The following is a 22,958-nucleotide window of genomic DNA, read 5'->3' on the forward strand; positions in this document are numbered from 1 at the left end:
CTTGACCGTCAGAGAAAAGTCGTGATTCCTGCCATACCAATTTTCCCATAGTATATTTACTTAAAACAAAGGTCATACGCTGAGAAACGCTCTGACTCATAAAATTATTTGGATTTAAAATTTTTTCATTCGAAACGGATTTCCGAATTTCACTCCTTTTTCGTCGTTTGTCAAATATTTGCAACAATAAAGCACGTCTTCGGGAATGTGAAAGTGTCCGCTTAAGCGCGGTAGTGGTTTCAATGTGATAAATGTCACACTGTTTATAAACATCTCGGATTAACTTAATCGTAACAACTGGGTTAAGAAGTGAAGGTATTTGTGTTGACGCATCTTTGTGTCGTGTTGAACGTTCACCAGCAACTAAATCTACGATCATATTAAAATATTAAGAACTATAATGACAGGTTGAACCGAATTTTACTATCGGTGTGATTTATTGTTACCAAATTATAGTATCGAATTTAAAGCCGGAACAAATTTTTAATAAAAGTGTAAAACTGAGTCGTGTGAAGCACAGTTCTCTATTGTTATGCAGATCAATGACACTAATAACTTCCAATTAAGACACTTGTATTGCGTACCATTTTTTATATTATTAAGTACAGGAAGAGTCTTCCGTTCGGTAAAATGCTCCCATTATTTATATAACGCGATTCACACAAGTCGGTCGTATTAACAATGTTCAATAAAATAAAAAAAACGACGCAGACTAAATTTGCAGAAATTCTCACAGTTCAGATTGTTTAATTATTACTTTGACCTCAAAGTTCTGTCGTAATCGTTATTTATTGTATTGTTATTATTTTTCATCGAACTGTGGGCACGCACTATTATTTAAAAAAGGTTGGCTAACGAACGATTGCTTCTTCAATTGGATTGTTAGCTTGTCAGTTTAAATGCACTCGGTGAATTTATATGCCACTGTTTAAACTAGATCAGATCTTTCGTAAGGTCGTAATTTTCGGTTTCGAGATGTCTTCAACGCCTTATTCAGAGAAGAAAGGAAGGACAATGGCTATTTTATCAATTCGTATTAATGATAGAGTGAACTTAAAGTTTAACGTGTTAATTATTATCACATTCATAGAGTTTTTTATTTTGAAAACTTTCATAGTTCGATCGAAATTAAATCGAAATTTCTTCATCGCCTTGACACACAAATCTCGGGAAACCTGCATTACAAATTTTTGAATTTACCGCCTTACTTTCATGGGTTTCAACTAAAATACATGAAAACATCACAAGCATGGTACTTTGGAGTGACTGAAATGTATTATTGTTGTAATAACTGCATTTCCGAAAGAAAGTATAACAGTAGATTAAATATAATAGTCGACTGTGAGTGCAGAAACTCTCACAGATGGTAATATTATGTATTTCTCTCACTGCAATGGTTTTTTCTCATTGAGTTCTTTAGAAAAACGATTTTATCCGGCAACGATCTAGAATAAATTTAACTACAGCCTTGAGACGCTCCGTGTGTGGAAAGCAACTAAGTCGGGACCTAATAAGCATTTCATTGCATGTAATTAAATAATTTCAAAGGTTTGAAGCGTCTTTAAAGTTAAACTCTTCATTCCGCAAAAAATACATCAGATTACCGAATAATGAGATAATTACTTGCTTCGTTTTTTTGAGTCAGAAAAATGCTGTGTGAACAAGCTTGTTATGACACTAGTGCGCAATTTGCTACACGAGATTTGGGGAGTGCTGCAAGCAAACGTGTAGATATTCTAAAATCATTGAAGCAATTTTGCCTTCGTCTTATGCTGCTGTATTGAAAGATATTATGCAATTTGGATTTTTTTCGAGAATCTGGATGTCGGAAAATCGAATCATTAAGAAGTTTTCCCATTGTTTAATATTCCAGTGATTGGTTTCTAAATTTTCTAATTTTCTATCAATCGATTTTCCGATTTTTTGATTTTTCGACTTTTCGATTCCTCGATTTTTCGATATTTTGAATTTCTCATTTCTGGATTGCTCAATTTTCGGTGTCTCGACTTTCCAGTTTTTCGATTTTCATACTTTGACTTTTGGATTTCTCGATTTTTTAATTTTCTCCTGTCTCAATTTTTCGATGCCCCAGTTTTGAGATTTTTCAGTTTTTCTTCGATTTTTAAATTTTTAGATTTTTAAATATTCCAGTTTTTTGTTTCTAAATTTTCGACTGTTCCATTTCTGACTTTTCCGACTTCTCGATTTTTCTATTTTTCGATATTTTGATCTTCCCATTTCTCGATTGCTCAATTTCAATTTCGCGTTTTCTCGATTTTTCCATTTTCATATTCCTCGACTCTTCGATTTCCCGATTTGGCAATTTTTCGATATCTCAGTTTTTCTTTTTCAATTTTGGAAATTTCCAATTTTTATATTTATCGATTGATTAATTTTTGGAGATCGAATTTTGAGATTTTTCGATTATTTTTCAGTTTTTGATGTTTCAGGTTTTTGGTTTTTAAATTTTAAAATTTTTCAGTTTTATCATTTTTCGATTCTTCGAATTATCTAGATTTCGATGTCTAAATTTTTAGATTTCTCGATTTTTCAATTTTTCGACTTAAAAACCAAAGAACGGAAAAACTGAAAACCGAAAAGTAAGAAAATTGAAAAATCTAAGAACTGAAGAATGAAAAAATTGAACTGAAAGTCGAAAAATCGAAAAGGAAATAAATTGAAAATTCGAATATTGAAAAATTGAAAATTCAACGAATCAGGTCAGGTCGAAATTAAAAAAATTCGACAGACCGCAAACTAGATAAATGGAAAAATTTTAAATTCGAAATTTCGGAAATTGAAAATTTGCAATATCTGTACCCATTTTTATTAGACACGTAATCTCCGAAGCTGCTGGACCGATTGTTGTCATATTTTGGACAAAATATAAACCCCGCCCACCCACCCCTTCTCAATTGTGATGAATGTTTTATTCATCGTGAGCTGAAGGGCGGAGTTTAGCTGCAAAATCCTCATTTCTCCACGAAAAATTATCATATGAAACTCATTACAATCGAGATTGGAGCGGGTGGGTGCGGCTTAATTTTTCTTTTTTTTAATATATAGGGTTTTCTTTCAACAGCAGGAAAGTTAAACATGTTTCCAGTTTCTTGTTGGGAAAAGAAGACTTCGTATATTAAGAAAAAATGGTCAGAATATAAACCCCGCCCATCCACCCCTACTCGATTGTGAAGAATGTTTTATTCATTGTGAGCTGAAGGGCGGAGTTTAACTGCAAAATCCTCATTTCTCTACAAAAAATTATCATATGAAAGTAATCATAATTGAGATTTTTTTTCTCCAAAAACTGAAAAATCTAAAAATTGAATTAAAAATTGAAAATTCGTGAAATTTCAAATCGAAAAACTGCAAAATCTAAAAACTTAAACGTCCAAAAGTTGGAAAATCGGAAAACTAGAAAATTTAAAAATGAAAACTTTAAGACATCGTAAAATTAAAGAAAACAAAAAACGAAAAATTGAAAAACTGATGAAACGAAAAATTGAAAAAAGCAATTATAAAATCGGAACATTGAAAAATTGTAAAAATAAAGAAAGTAAAAATTGAAACGAAAAATTGCAGAATCTAGAAATTAAGTGGAAAAGTTGAAAAATTGAAAAGTTTAAACTTGTAAACTCGAAAAAATGAATGACCGAAAAAACTTCGATCAATTTTTCAAATCTACGATGACATTAATTTAATTGACGAATGATTGAAATTGAGAACGATTTTTCAATTTTCCGATCGTTTAATATTCTAGTGTTTGGTGTTTCTAAATTTTCTAATCTTCTATCAATCGATTTTTCGATATTTTGAATTTCTCATTTCTCGATTGCTCAATTTTTCCATGTTTCGGTGTCTCGACTTCTCAGTTTTTCGATTTTCATATTTCGACTTTTAGATTTCTCGATTTTTTATTTTTCCCCTGTCTCAGTTTTTGGACGTTCCAGTTTTGAAATTTTTCAGTTTTCTATTTTTTTTGATTTCCAATTTTTTCGATTTTGCAATTTCTCGATTTTTCAGGCTTTCGAATTTTCAATTTTTCCGATTTTTTAGTTCTTCGATTTTCCAACTTTTCGAATCAAAAAATGAAAAAATGGAAACACCGTAAAATTGAAAAACAAAACATGAAAAAACGAAAAAGTGTAAAATGAAAACCTTGAAAAATCTAAAATTGAAAATTATGAACTTGAAAAACCAAAAAATCTAAAAATTAAAAAATCCAAAAAATGCAAAATCGAAAAAACAAAATATTGTAAAAACGAAATGCTGAAAATTAAAGGAAAATCAATCGTTGAGAAAATTTCCGGTTGTTTAATATTCCAGTGTTCGGTTTCTAAATTTTCTAATTATCTATCAATCGATTTTTCGATATTTTGATTTTCCCATTTCTCGATTGCTCAATTTCAATTTCGCGATTTTTTGATTTTTCCATTTTCATAATTTCGATTCTTCCTCGACTTTTCGATTTTTCAATTATTCTTCAATTTTTTGTTATGTTAATTTCTTCGATTTCTCGTTTTTCGATTTTTGTTTTTGATGTTTCAATTTTTTGGTTTCTAATTTTAAAATTTTTCGGTGTTATCATTTTTCGATTTTTCGAATTATCCAATTTCGATGTTTCAATTTTTAGATTTCTCGATTTTTCAAAAACGAGAAATCGAAGAAATTAACATAACAAAAAATTGAAAAATCCCAAAATTCGATGTCCAAAAATTAATCAATCCATAAATCGAAAAATTGAGAAATTCCAAAATTGAAAAACAAAAATCGTGAAATCGAAAATTCGAGGAAGAATCGAAAATATGAAAATGGAAAAATCGAGAAATCGTGAAATTGAATATGAGCAATCGAGAAATGGGAAAATCAAAATATCGAAAAATCGAGAAGTTGGAAAAACAAAAAGTCGAAAAATCGATTGATAGAAAATTAGAAAATTTAGAAACCAAACACTGGTACATTAAACAATCGGAAAATTTCTAAATGATTCGATTTTCCGATTTCTTTAATTTTCAGTATTTCGATTTTACAATATTTCGTGTTTTCGATTTTGCATTTTTTGGATTTTTCAATTTTTCGTTTTTTCAGTTTTTCAAGTTCTTAATTTTCAATTTTTAGATTTTTCAAGGTTTTCATTTTAGACTTTTTCGTCTTAATGTTTTATTTTTCAATTTCACAATTTTTCCATTTTTTCATTTTTTGATTCGAAAAGTTGGAAAATCGAAGACCTAAAAAATCGGAAAAAATTTTATATGGTAATTTCTTGTAGTGAAATGACGATTTTGCAACAAAACTCTGCCCTTCAGCTCACGATGAATAAAACATTCATCACAATTGAGAAGGGGTGGGTGGGCGGGGTTTATATTTTCTCCAAAATTTGACAACAATCGGTCCAGCAGCTTGAGAAATTACGTCTCTTATAAAAATGGGTACAGATATTGCAAATTTTCAATTTCCGAAATTTCGAATTTTAAATTTTTCGATTTATCTAATTTTCGGTCTGTCGAATTTTTTTAATTTCGACCTGACCTGATTCGTTGAATTTTTAATTTTTCAATAAAATCGGAAGCTTGAAAAAACGAGAAATTGCAAAATCGAAAAAATTGGAAATCAAAAAAAATTGAAAACTGAAAAATCTCAAACCTGGGACATGGAAAAACTGAGATAGGGGAAAATTTAGTAATCGAGTAATTGAAGAATTGGAAAATTGAAAAATCGTTCTGGATTTATATTATCTACACTTTATAACTTCTCATTAGCTCATTCGTCATTTAAATTAATGTCATCGTAGATTTGAAAAATTGGTCGAAGTTTTTTTTGGTCATTCCTTTTTTCGATTTTTCAAGTTTAAATTTTTCAATTTTTCAACTTTTCCATTTAATTTCTAGATTCTGCAATTTTGCGTTTCAATTTGTTATTTTCTTTATTTTTACAATTTTTCAATGTTCCGATTTTATAATTGTTTGTTTTTTCAATTCCACTTTTTTTCAATCTTTGGTTTCATCAGTTTTTCAATTTGCAATCTTTCAATTTTTCGTTTTTTGTTTTCTTTAATTTTACGATATGTCTTAAAGTTTTCATTTTTAAATTTTTCAGTTTTCCGATTTTCCAGCTTTTGGATTTTGCAGTTTTTCGATTTCAAATTTCACGAATTTTCAATTTTTAATTCAATTTTTAGATTATTCCGTTTTTCGAGAAAAAAAATCTGAATTGTGATGACTTTCATATGGTAATTTTTGTGGAGTAATGAGGATTTTGCAATTAAACTCCGCCCTTCAGCTCACAATGAATAAAACATTCTTCACAAACGAGTAGGGGTGAGTGGGCGGGGCTTATATTTTGTCCGTTTTTTCTTAATATACGAAGTCTTCTTTTCCCAACAAGAAACTGAAAACAAGTTTAACTATTCTGTTGTTGAAAGAAAACTACGTATATAAAGAAAAAAACAACAAAGATTAAGCCCCACCCACTCGCCCCGAACTCAATTATGATGACTTTTTCATTCGTTGTTAGACCAAGGGGCGGAGCTTAATTGCAAAGGACTAAAATTAGTAATTAAACCACAATCGAACAAAATGTTATAAACATTATAATTCTTATTTTATCATTATTATATAAACTTAACATGGATAATACTGAAGAATTAAAAAACTAAAAAATTTAAAAATTGAAAATTAAAAACTAAAAACGTGAAATTTTAAATCAAAAAACTGCAAAATCTAAAAATTTAAAGGTCCAAAATTTGGAAGATCGGAAAACTGGAAAATTTAAAAATGAAAACTTTAAGAGATATCGTAAAATTAAAAAAAAAACGAAAAATTGAAAGATCGCAAATTGAAAAAACAAACAATTATAAAATCGGAATTTCTCAGTTTTTCGATTATTCGTCTTTTCGATTATTCGAATTTCCAATTTTTCGACTTTTCAATTTTTGACGTTTCTAAATTTTTGGATTTTTTGATTTCTCAATATCTCCATTAATCGATTTTTTAATTTTCAGATTTTTCGATTTCTCTGTTGAAATTTTGAGATTTTCCAATTTTGGAATTTTTCAAGATTTCGACTTTAAAATATTTAGATTTTTCAATTTTCTGTTTTTTCAAAAATTTAAATCTTACATTTTTTAAGATTTTCATCTATTCGATATTTTAGTTATTGGATTTTTGGATTTTTCAGTTTTTCGAGAAAAAAAATCTCAATTGTGATGACTTTCATATGATAATTTTTTGTACAGAAATGAGGATTTTGCAATTAAATTCCGCCCTTCGGCTCACAATGAATAAAACATTCTTCCCAATCGAGTAGGGGTGGGTGGGCGGGGTTTATATTTTGACCATTTTTTCTTAATATACGAAGTGTTTTTTTCCTAACAAGAAACTGAAATCATGTTTAACTATCCTGTTGTTGAAAGAGAACTCTGTATATTAAAAAAAAAGATTAAGCCACACCCACCCGCCCCAATCTCAATTGTGATGAGTTTCATATGATAAATTTTCGTGGAGAAATGAGGATTTTGCAGCTAAACTCCGCCCTTCAGCTCACAATGAATAAAACATTCATCACAATTGAGAAAGGGTGGGTGGGCGGGGTCTATATTTGTCCATTTTTTCTTAATATACGAAGTCTTCTTTTCCCGACAATAAACTAAAGCAAGTTTAACTATTCTGTTGTTGAAAGAAAACTACGTATATAAAGAAAAAAACAACAAAGATTAAGCCCCGCCCATCTGTCCCGATCTCAATTATGATGAATTTTTCATTCGGTGTTAGACCAAGGGGCGGAACTTAATTGCAAAATCCATATGATTTTGCAATTACGCTATTGATTTGAATGTGTTGGTCGTCTCAAAGCGACAAACCACAATCGAACAAATTGTTATAAACATTATAATTCTTATTTTATCATTATTATATAAACTTAATCAACATGGATAATACTGAAGAAATGAAAAACTAACAAATCTAAAAATTGAAAATTAAAAACTAAAAACTCGTGAAATTTCAAATAAAAAAAACTGCAAAATCTAAAAATTTAAAGGTCCAAAATTTGGAAAATCGGAAAATTGGAAAATTTAAAAATGAAAACTTTAAGAGATATCGTAAAATTGAAAGATTGCAAATTGAAAAAACAAGCAATTATAAAATCGGAATATTGTAAAATTATAACAATAAAGATATATGCATATCATTACTTGGTCTTAGTACCCGTAATGATAGAAGTCTTGCCTGAATGCCGGTCATTTCCGGGTCAGTGGTGGGTCTTAAGAAAATAAAAAATTGAAACGAAAAATTGCACATGGAAAAATTAAAAATTGAAAAATCGAGGAACTCAACTCGAGGGTTTTTTAGGTATAAATTTTTCAGTTTTGAATTTTCTTATTTTTCAAACTAGATTTTTTGCTGTTTCGATTTCGGGTTTATTCGATTTCGATTTCTCAGTTTTTCGATTATTCGTCTTTTCGATTATTCGAGTTACCAATTTTTCGACTTTTCAATTTTTGACGTTTCTAAATTTTTGGATTTTTTTAATTTTCCGATTTTTCGATTTCTCTGTTGAAGTTTTGCGATTTTTCAATTTTGGGATTTTTCAGGATTTCGATTTTAAAATATTTAGATTTTCAACCTTCTGTTTTTTGGATATTTTACAATTCTTGATTTTTCAATGTTTCGGTTTTAACAATATTTTGATTCAAAAACGAAACATCACATTATAAACTTATTTCTACAGATCTTCCTTCGCCTCTAAAGTAAAAATGTATTATCAATACATGCTTAACTTGAATTGTATATGTTTATATATCGAAAGAATCCGACAATTAAGCACGCAGCAAAGTGTCTCCTCAAAACGAAGGAAGCGATTAAAATTATTAATTAAACTACAATACAGCAAAACGTTCTGAACATTATTTTACTTAAGTCGATATTATTCTGACAATTTTTATGTGATGGTCTAAAAATTTACAAAAAGAACCCATTGCGACACCATCGCCTCAAGCCTCAGCGACCTATCGCAGGATCTAAAAATGTCGAGATCACATCAATCTATCCCACAATGCCGGCACCTTTACGAAATAATTGCAATGAACTTGTGAAACGTCACATTCGATTTAATTCAATCGCTCCATTTATAACGGACGTGTCGAAACTGCCAAAACCTCGATAATTGTCGCGAGATTTACACCTTCTGGGAACGCAAACCGGTAGCTGAACATCGTTTGATGAAAGGAGAGATGCGCAACTTTCCCCTTCATTTAATTATTTTAATTTAAATAAAATTCTTCGTTCGCATTATTCCATGGGATTTCCTGCTGGCTATCAGATGCGTGAACAATTAGATCGATTTTTTACATAATCTTGTTACGGTTTGGTTGCGTAATGGTCACTTTGACCTATGGTGCATAAAAATGGTAACCTGAATGTGAGGTTAGCATAGCTGATGCAGTGTTGTAATTTAATTATAGAGGAGATAAGGATAAAGACGGTTTAGATTAAGTGTTCGCGCTGTGGGGGTTACGGTACTTGGTATTTCTCCCATAGGTTTATGGACGCAATATTCGGTGACCCACAAATTGTCTTTTTTTTATGCACATTCTACTTGTTGTCATTACTTAACATAGAAACATTAATTTGGCGTGATGTAACTTTTGGAGATGATAAACATACAAGTGGTCGCTAGGTTGTACATTTAACCCATCGTAGCTTCTTCACATATTTTAAACCCAATTCAGTTTCGAAAAAAAAACACGAAATCTTCTCTCGAGCACTTTATAGCCTACCTAATTACAGATAATAAAATCGCTCTTGCGTAAAGCATCTTTAGCAGTCCGAAATATTTACATCGACATCCTTTTGGATTCGAACGATAGTATTTATTCTGTTAACACTGGTGATTTATTCGATTTTATAACATTCACTGTTGCAGATCTTCTAATTCTGCAGCTGTCGTAGGTGAGCTTTCATTGCGACCTTTTCATAGAAGAAGCGAAAGTGAGTCTACTTGTTTGGAAAATATGTATTACACTATTTGAGTAAATGTCGATTAAGGATGAAAGTGCCAAAAATTCTTGTTATGTCATTTCCGGATGAATATGAGTGGTATTTCTGTTTGATGTTAAAAATTTTATGACAAGATTATCATAATTCGACAAGATGAAAAAAAGCGAAAAGTATGTAAGGCTAAATGGTTCATTCGCTATCTCGCTCGCACTAATACAAATGTGGTGGAGTCGATCAGTCAAGTTTAGTCGGTGAATATAAAAGAAAAAAACTAACAGAGACCTGAATTTTATTCACACCGGTGACAACAATCACAGATAAATTAAATTTGACACCTATTCCAATTTTTTTGCAAATTTTCGAATTATTTGTTTCAAAAATAAACTACAGTTTTATAGGAAAAGGTCACAGAAAAAAATAGAACACTCTGTATAGTTGAAAATATTTTAATGTATGATGCTCCGTAGAACTTTCTTATTTTCAGTAATTACTGAGATTCTGAGGAACGCGGACTTAGTGATTCACCCTGTATATATTAAGATTTTCATTTTGAACATTATACACGCTGTTACGGTTTTTTCTCAGCAGTGGTGTTTATGAAAGAAAGTTAAACTAGTGAATTTTTATTCTGGGAACTTTCACAAATTCTAAACAAAATACATATGTGAAAAATTTTAAACTGGCAAAGTAAGATCACAAATTGGAGTCAATATTTCCACATAAAATGATACTTTAATCTACTCAGTAAGTACGCACTTGTCGATATCTTTCTAATTTAATCATGACAGATAAAAAAAAATTATTTGATTTTTTAGTGATTCTAAAGAAAAAGAATCAACGCATGATACAGGGTGATTTATTATAAAAGATGTGAAATATTATTGGAGACATTTTTCACAAACACGTTGTATACCAACACTGACTTTTATTGATATTACAGGAGAACGAATACGTTTGCTCATATAGAGGGTGAATCATTAAGCACGCGCTCCTGGACATGTAATTATTAGATATAGAGAAAAGTCTGAGGCTAAGATAAAACTGTTTTTGGCAAATCACATACATTCTTAGAAAACAGAGGGTGGGTGGGCGGGGCCAGTACTTGTTAATTCATTGTCACAATAACTAGAAATAAAACTTTTAGTTAATATTTCACTCGCCCATGACCATGTGGAAAATATTGTGGAAGATAATAGAAGAAATGGGGTGGGAAATTCTATATATAAATAAATATTTCAGTTTTACAATTTTTCAACTTTTTGATTCTTCAATATTTCGATTTTTCAATTTTTAAATTTTGGCGTTTCTAAATTTGCAAGTTTTCGATTTCTCAACTTACTCTATTTTTTGATTTCATTTCTCGATTTTTAAAATTTTCAGTTTCTCGATTTTCCGATTTCTCAATTTTCCGTTATTTCAGTTTTACGATTTTTCAATTTTTTGATTTTTAGATTTTTCGATTTTTTAATTTTCCCATTTCTGAGGTTTTCGACTTCTTGATTTCTCGGTTTATCTGTTTTTTCAATTTTTGGATTTTTGTGGCTTTTGATTTTTCGATTATTTTTCAGTTGTTTGATCTATCAATTTCTCGATTTTTGATTTTCTCATTTCTCGAATTTTTGGACTTCTCGATTTTTCAGTTTTTAAAGTTTTCCGTTTTTCAGTTTTTTAATGTTTCAGTGGGGTTTTCAATTTTTCGATTCTTTAATTTTTTTCTTCGATTTTGGAATTTTTCGATATTTCAGTTTTACAATTTTTCAACTTTTTGATTCTTCGATATTTCGATTTTTCAATTTTTAAATTTTTGGCGTTTCCAAATTTGTAAGTTTTCGATTTCTCAACTTTTCGACTTTAAGATTTTTCTATTTTTTGATTTCTTCATTTCTCGACTTTTAAAATTTTTGAGTTTCTCGATTTTTCGATTTCTCAATTTTCCGTTATTTCAGGTTTAGGATTTTTCAATTTTTTGATTTTTCGGCCTTTTGACTTTTCGATTTCTCCATTATTTTCCAGTTTCTCGATTTTTGATTTTCCCATTTCTCAATCTTGTCGATTTTTCAGTTTTTCAACTTTTCAATTTATTAACTTTCAGATTTTTCAATTTTTTAAATTGTCGATTTTTCGATTTATCGTTTTTCAATGTTTCCGTTTCGGAGTTTTTCAATTTTTCGATTTTTTAATTTTTTCTTTGATTTTGCAATTTTTCGATTTATGGATGTATCAATTTTTCGATTTTTCAGGTTTTAAATTTTTTGACTTGACGCTTTTTCGACTTTTCAGTGTCTCGATTTTTCAGCTTTCCGATATTTCAGTATTACAATTTTTCAACTCAGTTATTAAATTTTTCAATTTTTGACCCTAAAAATTTGCCATTTTTCGATTTCTCAATTTTTGACTTTGAGATTGTTCTATTTTTTGATTTCCTCATTTCCCGAGCTTTCAATTTGTCGATTTTTCAATTTTTCAATTTTCGGTACGTACTTCTAATTTTCGATTTTCCAATTTTTCGATTTTTCGACTTGACAATTTTTTTCGACATTTCAGTTTTTGATGTTCCAATTTTGGGATTTTTCGGTTTACCAATCCTTTAATTTTTTCTTCAATTTTAGAATTCTTCGATTTTTTATTTACCGATGTTTCAGTTTTACGATTTTTCAATTTCTCAACTTTTCAGTTTTTCAATTTATCAATTTTTCAATGTTTCAGTTTCAGGATTTTTCAATACAACCGATTCTTTAATTTTTTCTTCGATTTTACTATTTTTCGATTTATCGATTTATCAGTTTTCTGGGTTTTTTCAATTTTTCGACGTTCCAATTTTGGGATTTTTCAGTTTGCCGATTCTTTAATTTTCTTTTTCGATTTTTCTGCGATATTTCAGTTTTACGATTTTTCAACTTTACAGTTTTTCAATTTTTCAATTTATCCACTTTTAGCTTTTCAATTTTTTAAATTGTCGATTTTTCGATTTATCGTTTTTCAATGTTTCAGTTTTGGAGTTTTTCAATATTTCGATTTTTTAATTTTCCCTTCGATTTTGCAATTTTTCGATTTATGGATGTATCAATTTTCCGATATGTCAGGTATCGAATTTTATAATTTTTCGATTTTTCAGGTTTTAAATGTTTTGACTTGACGATTTTTCGGCTTTTCAGTGTCTCGATTTTTCAACTTTCCGATATTTCAGTATTACAATTTTTTAACTTTTTCATTCAATTTTTCAATTTTTGACCATAAAAATATGCGATTTTTCGATTTCTCAACTTTTCGATTTCTCAATTATCGGATATTTCAGTTTTACGATTTGTCAATTTTTTGATTTCTCGATTTTTCAGTTTTTCAATTTTATTGACTATTCGATTTCTCCATTATTTTCCAGTTTGATTTATCACTTTCTCGATTTTTGATTTTCCCATTTCTCAAGTTTTGTCGATTTTTCAATTTTTCTACTTTTCAATTTATCAACTTTCAGATTTTTCAATTTTTTAAATTGTCGATTTTTCGATTTATCGTTTTTCAGTGTTTCAGTTTTGGAGTTTTTAAATTTTTCGATATTTTAATTTTTCCGTTGATTTTGCAATTTTTCGATTCATGGATGTATCAATTTTTCGATTTTTCAGGTTTTAAATTTTTTGAATTGACGATTTTTCGGCTTTTCAGTGTCTCGATTTTTCAACTTTCCGATATTTCAGTATTACAATTTTTCAACTTTTTCATTCAGTGTTTCAATTTTTGACAATAAAAATTTGCGATTTTTCGTTTTCTCAACTTTTCGATTTCTCAATTTTCGGTTATTTCAGTTTTACGATTTGTCAATTTTTTGATTTCTCGATTTTTCAGTTTTTTCAATTTTTGACTTTTCGATGTCTCCATTATTTTCCAGTTGGATTTATCACTTTCTTGATTTTTGATTTTCCCATTTCTCAGGTCTTGTCGATTTTTCAATTTTTCAACTTTTAGCTTTTCAATTTTTTAAATTGTCGATTTTTCGATTTATCGTTTTTCAATGTTTCAGTGTTGGAGTTTTTCAATTTTTAGATTTTTAATTTTTTCTTTGATTTTGCAATTTATCGATTCATGGATGTATTAATTTTTCGATATTTCAGGTTTGGGATTTTATAATTTTTCGATTTTTCAGGTTTTCAGTGTCTCGATTTTTCAGCTTTCCGATATTTCAGTATTACAATTTTTCAACTTTTTTATTAAATTTTTCAATTTTTGACTCTCAATTTCTCAATTTTGACTTTGAGATTTTTCTATTTTTTGATTTCCTCATTTCTCGAGCTTTCAATTCCCCGATTTTTCAACTTTTCAAATTTTGGTACGTACTTCTAATTTTTGGATTTTCCAATTTTTCGATTTTTCGACATTTCAGTTTTTGATGTTCCAATTTTGGGATTTTTCAGTTTACCGATCCTTTAATTTTTTCTTCGATTTTAGTATTCTTCGATTTTTTATTTACCGATATTTCAGTTTTATAATTTTTCAATTTCTCAACTTTTCATTTTTTTGCGTCATCAGTTTTTTGATTTTTCAATTCTTCAACTTTTCCAAAAAATTACACGACGTTGCCAAGTTATTACAGTTTTCTTGAAATATTTTAGGTTCACAAAATAAATCGCAGTAGGGTTATTTTTAAAACCTGGGTTGCAATATTTTGTGAAAAGATAAATAAAGATACGCCCTTTATTGAAGTATAAATAAAACTAACTTTTAATATACAGAGTGTTTATAGAAAATTAATTATAATAATTTTCAAATATCGTTGTTTCAGATTTTTCAAACAGAACACCCCGCATTTTATTATTGCATCTTATTTTGTTTTTTTTTTCTGTTTCTTTTTTGTTAAGTATTTTCTTAAAGTTGATGGTTATTGAGATTGAGAGAAAAAAAAGAAAGAAAAAATATTTTGTTTTATTTGTTGACAGGCAGAGTTACACTTTTTTTTTTGTTAATTAACCGTTGAGTTTGCAACCACGAAATTTCAATATACAACTCAGTGAGATAGCTCACGGTGTGGGAGAGAGAGAAAGAGAGAGAGATTGAAAGGCGAAAATATAAAATTTTAAGTCAAGTTTAAGTCAGCAAACCTTAACAATAATATAATTAGTATAAAAATTGCAATTAGCATTTAAATTTTGCAAATGAGAAACAATCGTTTGTTTAACTGTTGTCAATAATAGATGCGTGTCACACATAATAGACTTAATTTTTCCCAAGTCTTATCCTTGTGGAATTTAAAATTTAAAAAATCGCAGCATTCACAGAAAGTTTAGAAATTATGAAGTAATTAATTTCTTGGAACTGATCACATTCTATATACACATATAACATGTATGTGTAAGATCAATTTTCGTTCTTAATATTCGATATCTCCACTAATGAGAGGATTATTGCTTGCAAAGAAACTAAATGTGAGCACGAGATTTCCTCTACAAAAGATCAAAGAAAGCCAGCAGCTATCCATAAATGCATTATAATTTGCATCTCGATTATTATTCAACACTGAATATTACATACAGCGGTAATCAAAAGACCACAGTAGCCACTTCATGATTATTAATTACTTATAAATGTGAACAAACAATCCTTTCGAGAACTGTATAATTCTATCCCTCATTCCAAACCCGATTTACATTTTGTACTTGAACGCTTTAATTTGCATACAACTAGAGAATTTTAATTGTTTCTTCCCGAAATTATGTCTTAATTTGCACATTTCGAAACGAAAATCACTTAGCGAACATTTACACGCTTTTGTTAAAGTGACATTTCCACGACCGTAGAAACCCATTTCGAAATGAAGTGACGATATTAAAAATTAATTTACAGTTTCACAATACGTGCAAATTTAACCAAAGTGCTCATCGTCACGGAAGACGCGATCTCATAAAGTGCTAATTATTAATAGACCACCTTTACATTAGTGGCACTTTTACATAATTTCACAAACCTGACCTATCCATGACGCGTTGACAAACAACCGGTTTCTCATCATCGGATAAATCGCTCACTGAAAATTTACGAAAGTGGCACGTTTCCAAAAATTTTCGAAACAAAGTCAAAAAGCAAAAAACCCGATCTACACTAGTTACAGTTACATGCTCATTAACATCAAGTGCTAATTCAAAGTGCTTTTCTGAAAATTTTCAAAAAAAGTCAAAAATCCGGACCACACAAATTCAAAAATGTGCACTCACCTGGTGGCAAAGTATCCCATTAAACCAACACACAACCACAAGAAATGCCGTCCTCACGTGCGGGTGAGAGTGTGCGAGCACATCGAGACTGAAGACTGAAGAATGACTGAAGATACCGGAGCGCTTGACTGGAAGATGTTGAGATGAACCCAAACAATCGCTCTCTCCTACGTTTCCTAATCAGCGTCCGACCTTTCACAACACTCACACGCATTGCTAACAAAGGCCAACAATTGCTTGGAAACTGTGAAAGATGAAAGAAGTTCACAGCTCCCTCCCGAAAGAGGCATCGACGAAATTATAACAATTGGATGAAATGTGATACGCAGGAATACCGAAGAGGCGAACTGACTCTTCACCTTTGAAAAAATACCGCCTTGCACGTGAGGAGAATTGCAGTTTTGCACTTGGGGTAATTAACGCAGTCTTTGGTCGAGGTGGATCTTGCCGTTGGAATTAGGTGAGGTCGAATTTGAGATGGAAGCAGAAGGTCGGTGGAATAATGAGTGTTGTGATGAATTGATTTCGCGAGCAGAATTATTATTAAAAGGTGAAATCACTCGAAATGTGTAATAAAAAATGTGTGGTTCGTGAAAGATTACTCGTTCATTTTTTGCCGTTCGAAATTGCTTTATTAAACCTGACAAGGTTTTGCTTAAAAACAAAAACCACCAGTGACGTATTTTTTTCGTCTAGGCGAAGATATCGAATTATTATCGAATAAAAATAATAAAATTTTGTCGAACAAATGCTCAATTTTTCAACTTTAGATGCCTCAATTTTTCAATATTTCAATTATTGAATTTTTTAGTTTTTCCATTTTTCAAATTTTCGAGTCCTCGATTTTTTTTATTTTTCGTTTTCTGAATTTTCCGATGTTTCAGTGATACGATTTCAAATTTTGACGTTTTTAAATTTTCAGTTTACCGATTTCTGAGGTAATTTTTTTATTTTTCCCATTTCTAGAATTCGCAAACTTTCGATTTTTCATTTCTTCATTTCTGGAGTTTTTCAATTTTTTAGGTTTTTGAGTTTTCAATTTTACAATTTTTTAAGCAAACGATTTTTTGATTTTGCTTATTTAGTTTTTCAATTTCTCAATTTTCAAATTTTTTAATTTCCTAATTTTTGGACATTTCCTTCAGTTTTGGGATTTTTCATTATTTCAATTTTTCGACTTTCCCATTTTTGGGGTCCAGAATTTTTTGCTTTCTCGAATTTTTACTTTTTGGTTTTTTAATTTTTCGTTGAACTTTAGATTTTTCAATTTTTCGACTGTTTTATACTTCGATTTCTTAATTTTTCAACATTTCGATGTTTTAATTTTTCAATTTTTAAAATTTTTCGATTTTTTATTTTGATGTTTTGATTGTTCAATTTCTCGATTCTTCCATTTTCAACTTTTCCTCTTCGATTTTTGAATTATCCAATTTTTCAATTTTCCAATTTTTTTAAGTTTCGAGTTTCAATTTTGATTTTTCTGTTTTTCGATTTTTAAATTTTAGATTTTCGAATTTTTATTTTTTTGATCTTTTGACGTTTAGATTTCTCCATTTTTAATTGTTCAGTGTTTTAAATTTTAGGTTTTTCGATTTTTCAGTTCTTCAATATTTTTTAATTTTTCAAATTTTGATGTTTCTGAATTTTCAGGTTTCCGATTTCTCAATGAATCTATTTTACAGTTCTTCAAGTCTTCAATTGTTGGACTTTTCAATTTTTTAATTTACCAATTTTTGGAGATTTCGTTGAATTTTGTAATTTTCCTGTTTTCCGATTTTTAAATTTTAGATTTTCGAATTTTTATTGTTGTGATTTTTTGATGTTTCAATTTCTTCATTTTTGAATTTTACGATATTTTAATTTTTCAAATTCTGACGTTTCTAAATTTTTAGTTTTCGGATTTCTCAATTAATCTGTTTGATTTTCCCGTTTCTAGACTCCCTAAAGTTTCGGTCTTTGAGTTCTTCAGTTCATGAATTTTTCAATTTTTCAATTTTTTAATTTCTCAATTGATTTCTTTCAATTTTGAGATTTTTCATTTTTTCGATTTTTAAATTTTAGATTTTAGGTTTTCATTTTTTTGATTTTTTGATGTTTAGATTTCTCCATTTTCAATTTTACGATATTTTCATTTTGCAATGTTTTAAATTTTACATTTTTAGATTTTTAGATTTTTTAGTTCTTCAATATTTTTTAATTTTTCAAATTTTGACGTTTCTGAATTTTCAGTTTTCCGATTTCGCAGTTTATTTTTTGATTTTTCCATTTCTCGACTTCCCAAAGTTTCAATCGTTCAGTTCTTCAGGTCTTCAATTTTTCGATTTTTCAATTTTTCAATTTTTTAATGTCCCAATTTTTGGATATTTCGTTCAATTTTGTGATTTTTCAGTTTTTCCAATTTTAAATTTTAGATTTTCGAATTTTTATTTTTTGATTTTTTAATGTTTGGATTCCTGGATTTTTCAATTTTGCGATATTTTAATTGTTCGATGTTTCAAATTTTAGATTTTTCGATTTCTGTTTGATTTTTCAGTTCTTCAGTATTTCTGTTTTCAATTTTTCAAATTTTGACGTTGCTAAATTTTCAGTTTTCCGCTTTCTCAATTAATCTATTTTTGATTTTTCTTCGAATTTTCGACTTTGCTTTTTTGGTTTTTCTATTTCTCAATTTTCCAATTTTCTAATTTCTCAAATTTTTTTAACTTTCTTTGAGTTTTGGGATTTTTCAACATTTCATTTCTTCGACTTTTCGATTTTCGGGTTCTCAATTTTTCGACTTCTCTATTTTTCGATTCCTCGATTTCTCGATCTTTTGATTTTTCGATTTCTCGTTTTTGAATTTTTCATTGTTTCAATTTTTCGATTTTTAAATTATCCGATTTTTCAATTTTCGAGTTTCGATTTCTCGATTTGTTGATTTTTCTGTTTTTCGATTTTTAAATTTAAGATTTTCGAATTTTTATTGTTTTGATTTTTTGATGTTTCGATTTCTCCATTTTTAAATATTACGATATTTTAATTTTTCAAATTCTGACGTTTCTGAATTTTCAGTTTTCGGATTTCTCATTAATCTATTTTTGATTTTCCCATTTCTCGACTTCCCGAAGTTTCGATCTTTCAGTTCTTCAGTTCTGGAATTTTTCGATTTTTCAGGTTTTGGTTTTTCGATTTTTTAATTTCCCAAATTTTGGATATTTCGTCCAATTTTGTGATTTTTCACTATTTCCATTTTTAAATTTAGTTCTGTTTTTCCGTTTTTTTCATGTTTTCGGATTTCTCAATTAATCTATTTTTGATTTTCCCACTTCTCGACTTCTCCAAGTTTCGATTTTTCAATTCTTCAAATTCTTGATTGAGCAGCGAGCGAGCGAGTGCACATTGTTAGCAACAGCTAAAGCTAAAGTCATAGTTAACAGTGACTTTCAGGGGTAACAAGTGTGATTACGTGATAGTAAAAGCAGCACAAGAGAGTATTTCGTAAAAAAAAAAAAACGCGAGTGCAACTGGTGAGACAAGAAAAACAACAAGGTTATGTCGAATCAGAAAAGAATTGAGAGTGATAAGATTGGTGACGTTTTTGCGGCCTGGCGAGAAAGAGCTGATAGTGAGGGAAGCGACAGCAGAGGCGTACGCCGCACGAGAGAAGACGACTCGCCGCGCAAAGAGCCAGCAAAAACATTGAAAATGGAAGAAAGAGAACAAATAAAGCAAGAACAAGAGCCGTTGATGGAAATGATGAAGCAACTAATGGAAGAAATGAAACAACTGAGAGAAGAAAATAGAGGGGTAAAAAAAGAATTACAGACAATAAATGGAATACTGGAAAGAGAAAGAGAAGAATGGAAACAAAAGGAGAGAAGCTTCGAAGAAAGAATCAATAATTTAGAGAAGAAGGTGGAAAAAAAAGAGAGGCAAGAAAGAAGAAACAATTTCATAATTACGGGTATGGAAATAAGGGAAAGAACAGATGCAAAAGAAGTAGAGGAATTTTTGAAAAAAGAAATTGAGGTAGAAGTAAAAGTGTTGGAAACAATAATTATAGAGAAAGAGGAAAGCAAGAAAATACTGGTTAAGACGCTTTGGGAGGAAAAACAAGAGGTGATGAAGAATAAAAATAAACTGAGAGGAAAGAGAATATATATTGATAATGATTAGACAGTACAAGAGCAAAAAATTCAAAAAGGAATTAGGGAGATAGCTAAAGAGGAAAGAAAAAAAGGATACTCAACAAGGGTGGGATATAAGAAGCTGGAAGTAGGGGACAAAATGTATATATGGAATGAAAATAAAGGAAAATTGGAAGAAAAATTTCTCAAATCAAGTCAGCACTAACCGAAGAAACAAACACAAAGGGGAGGGGTAGTAATGATGGGATAAATAAAGACTTTAGGTTTAAGAATGTAGATTTTGTACATAATAGGGGAATGGGAAAGAAGAATGGGGAAGATAAAAGTGGTTTAAAATTACTCTTTTGGAATATTGCGGGTTTGAAAAAGAAAGATAACTTATTTTGGAACTACGTGCAAAATTTTGATTTTGTGGGACTAACAGAAACATGGATACTAGAGAGAGACTGGAACAAACTGAAAGACGTGTTGCCAAAGGAATTTCAGTGGAAATTGCAAGGGGCAAAAAAAGAAAAGCGCAAGGGTAGAGCAAAAGGTGGAATCATAACAGGAGTGAAGAAAGATATAAAAGAAATAGGAGAGGGGGCAATAGAAATGGAAGGCTTAGTTGAAAGAAAACTGATTGTAAATAAAAAAAGATGGAGAATCTGCACAATATATAGTAGAGGAATGAGAAACACGAAACAAGAAATACAAGAAAAAATCGAAGAGTCCGAAGAAGAATTTCTATTGTTAGGAGGGGATTTTAATGCCAGAATAGGGAACAAAAGCAGGGAAAAAGACGGGGAAAACACACGAAAATCGAAAGATAAAGTAGAAAATAAAGACGGAAAATTGCTATGGGAATTAATTGAAGAAAGAGGTTGGGAAGTCTTGAATGGGGTGAAGGAAGGGGACGAGGAGGGGGAATTTACCTGGATAGGAAAAAGAGGGGAATCGGTAATAGACTACGTAATAGTAAACGGATTAGCAGAAGAAGAAGTAGAAACATTCAAGATAGGAGAAAGAGTGGACTCCGATCACATGCCACTAGAAGTAAAAGTGAGAGGCATAAGTAGAGGGAGCGGATGCTTAAGGAATGAAGTAGGAAAAGAGAAGAAGATATGGGTATGGAATGAAAAAGGAATTGAGCATTATAAAAAAAAATGTTGGAAGTGGAATTTAAAGAAAAAGGAACTGAAAAGAAAATGGAAGAATTAAAAAGAGAAATTGAAAAAGCAGCCATAAGAAAAGAAATTGTAACGGCAAATTCAGAAAAGAGAAACAAATGGTGGGATAGCAGATGCAGAGATTTAAAAACAGAAGCAAGGAAATGTTTACGAAGGTGGAAAAAAGGGAAAGGTATAAAAGAAGAGTACTGGCAAGCAAAAAATAATTATAGAAAACGATGCAAAGAAAAGAAAGAAGAGATACAGCAAGAAGAAGAAGAAAAAATTAAAGCCATAAGAACTGAGCAAGAGGTATGGCAGTATATAAATAAAGAACGGAAGAACAAAATCACGATTAGTGAAGACATAACTAGAATACAGTGGAAGAAGCATTTTATGAAACTGTTGAATGGAAAGGAAGAGAGAATTGTAGTGCAAGATAATAAAACCGGGATTGGTGGTAGAGAAAGGGAAGCGGAGATTCGAGTAGAGGAAGTAGGAAAACAAGTAGGAAGACTGAAAAGGGGAAAAGCACCGGGGAGGGATGGGTTGGTAAACGAAGTGTGGATATTTGGGACGGATGGGATGATTGAAAGATTGAGTGAGTTATTGAATGATGTGTGGACGGGTAAAGGTTTTCCCAGGGATTGGAGAGTGGGACAAATATGCCCAATTCATAAAAAGGGTAGTAAAGAAAATGTAGAGAATTATCGGGGAATAACTCTTCTAAATACGGCATATAAACTGTACGCAATGGTGTTAAATGAAAGGTTGGTGACAGAGATGAACGAAAAGAGTATATTACCGGAAAGTCAAGCGGGATTTAGAAGAGGTAGAGGGGCTATGGACAATGTATATATCCTGCATCATCTAATAGAAAAAGAGTTGCTAAAGGAAGGAGGTCGGGTATATGCACTGTTTGTAGATCTAAAAGCCGCGTTTGATACGGTGGACAGAGAGTGTTTGTGGGAATGCATGGAAAGAAGGGGACTGAGTGAAAAGTTAATTGTAGCAGCAAGAGAGATTTATAGAGAGACAGTGACTAGTGTGAGAGTGCGAGGAATAGAAAGCGAAATGTTTTGGACGACGAAAGGATTGAGACAGGGATGCCCATTAAGTCCCAGTCTGTTTGCTTGTTACATAAGCGATATCGAGGAAATGTTTAGAGGAGTGCAAGCGGGAGGAATTGTGGTGGGGAGAGAAAAGGTATGGTGTTTGGCATTTGCAGATGATTTGGTAATATTGGCGAAGGATGAATGTGGAATGAATGAGATGAAAAAAAATCTGCAAAGATACTTTAAAAGAAAGAAACTGGAGGTAAATGTAGAAAAAACAAAAATGATGGTGTTTAGAAAAAAAGGGAGAAAAGGGGAGAAAAAAGTGTGGCGTTGGGAAGATCGAATCATAGACACAGTAAAGGAGTTTAAATATTTAGGATTTAAGTTTACAACAACTAACACGGTAAAAGCACACATAAGAGAAAGAAGG

At 30.4% G+C, this 22,958-nt stretch overlaps 1 protein-coding gene across 1 annotated transcript in view; it reads right to left on the minus strand.

The window, feature by feature from the left end:
• LOC135125118 (mucin-2) overlaps positions 1 to 16,328 on the minus strand; it is a 65,016-nt gene extending 48,688 nt beyond the window's left edge. Inside the window, exon 1 of the mRNA XM_064050469.1 lies at positions 16,196 to 16,328. Coding sequence (XP_063906539.1) covers positions 16,196 to 16,215 — 20 coding nt within the window. The 5' untranslated portion in view covers positions 16,216 to 16,328. The remainder of the gene's footprint in view (positions 1 to 16,195) is intronic.
• Between the last annotated feature and the right edge of the window lie 6,630 nt (positions 16,329 to 22,958).

The sequence above is a fragment of the Zophobas morio genome, unplaced genomic scaffold (assembly GCF_036711695.1).
Source record: "Zophobas morio isolate AGI-343-1 ecotype UQ-CSIRO unplaced genomic scaffold, CSIRO_AGI_Zmor_V1 ptg000008l, whole genome shotgun sequence".
NCBI classification, from domain to species: Eukaryota; Metazoa; Arthropoda; class Insecta; order Coleoptera; family Tenebrionidae; genus Zophobas; species Zophobas morio.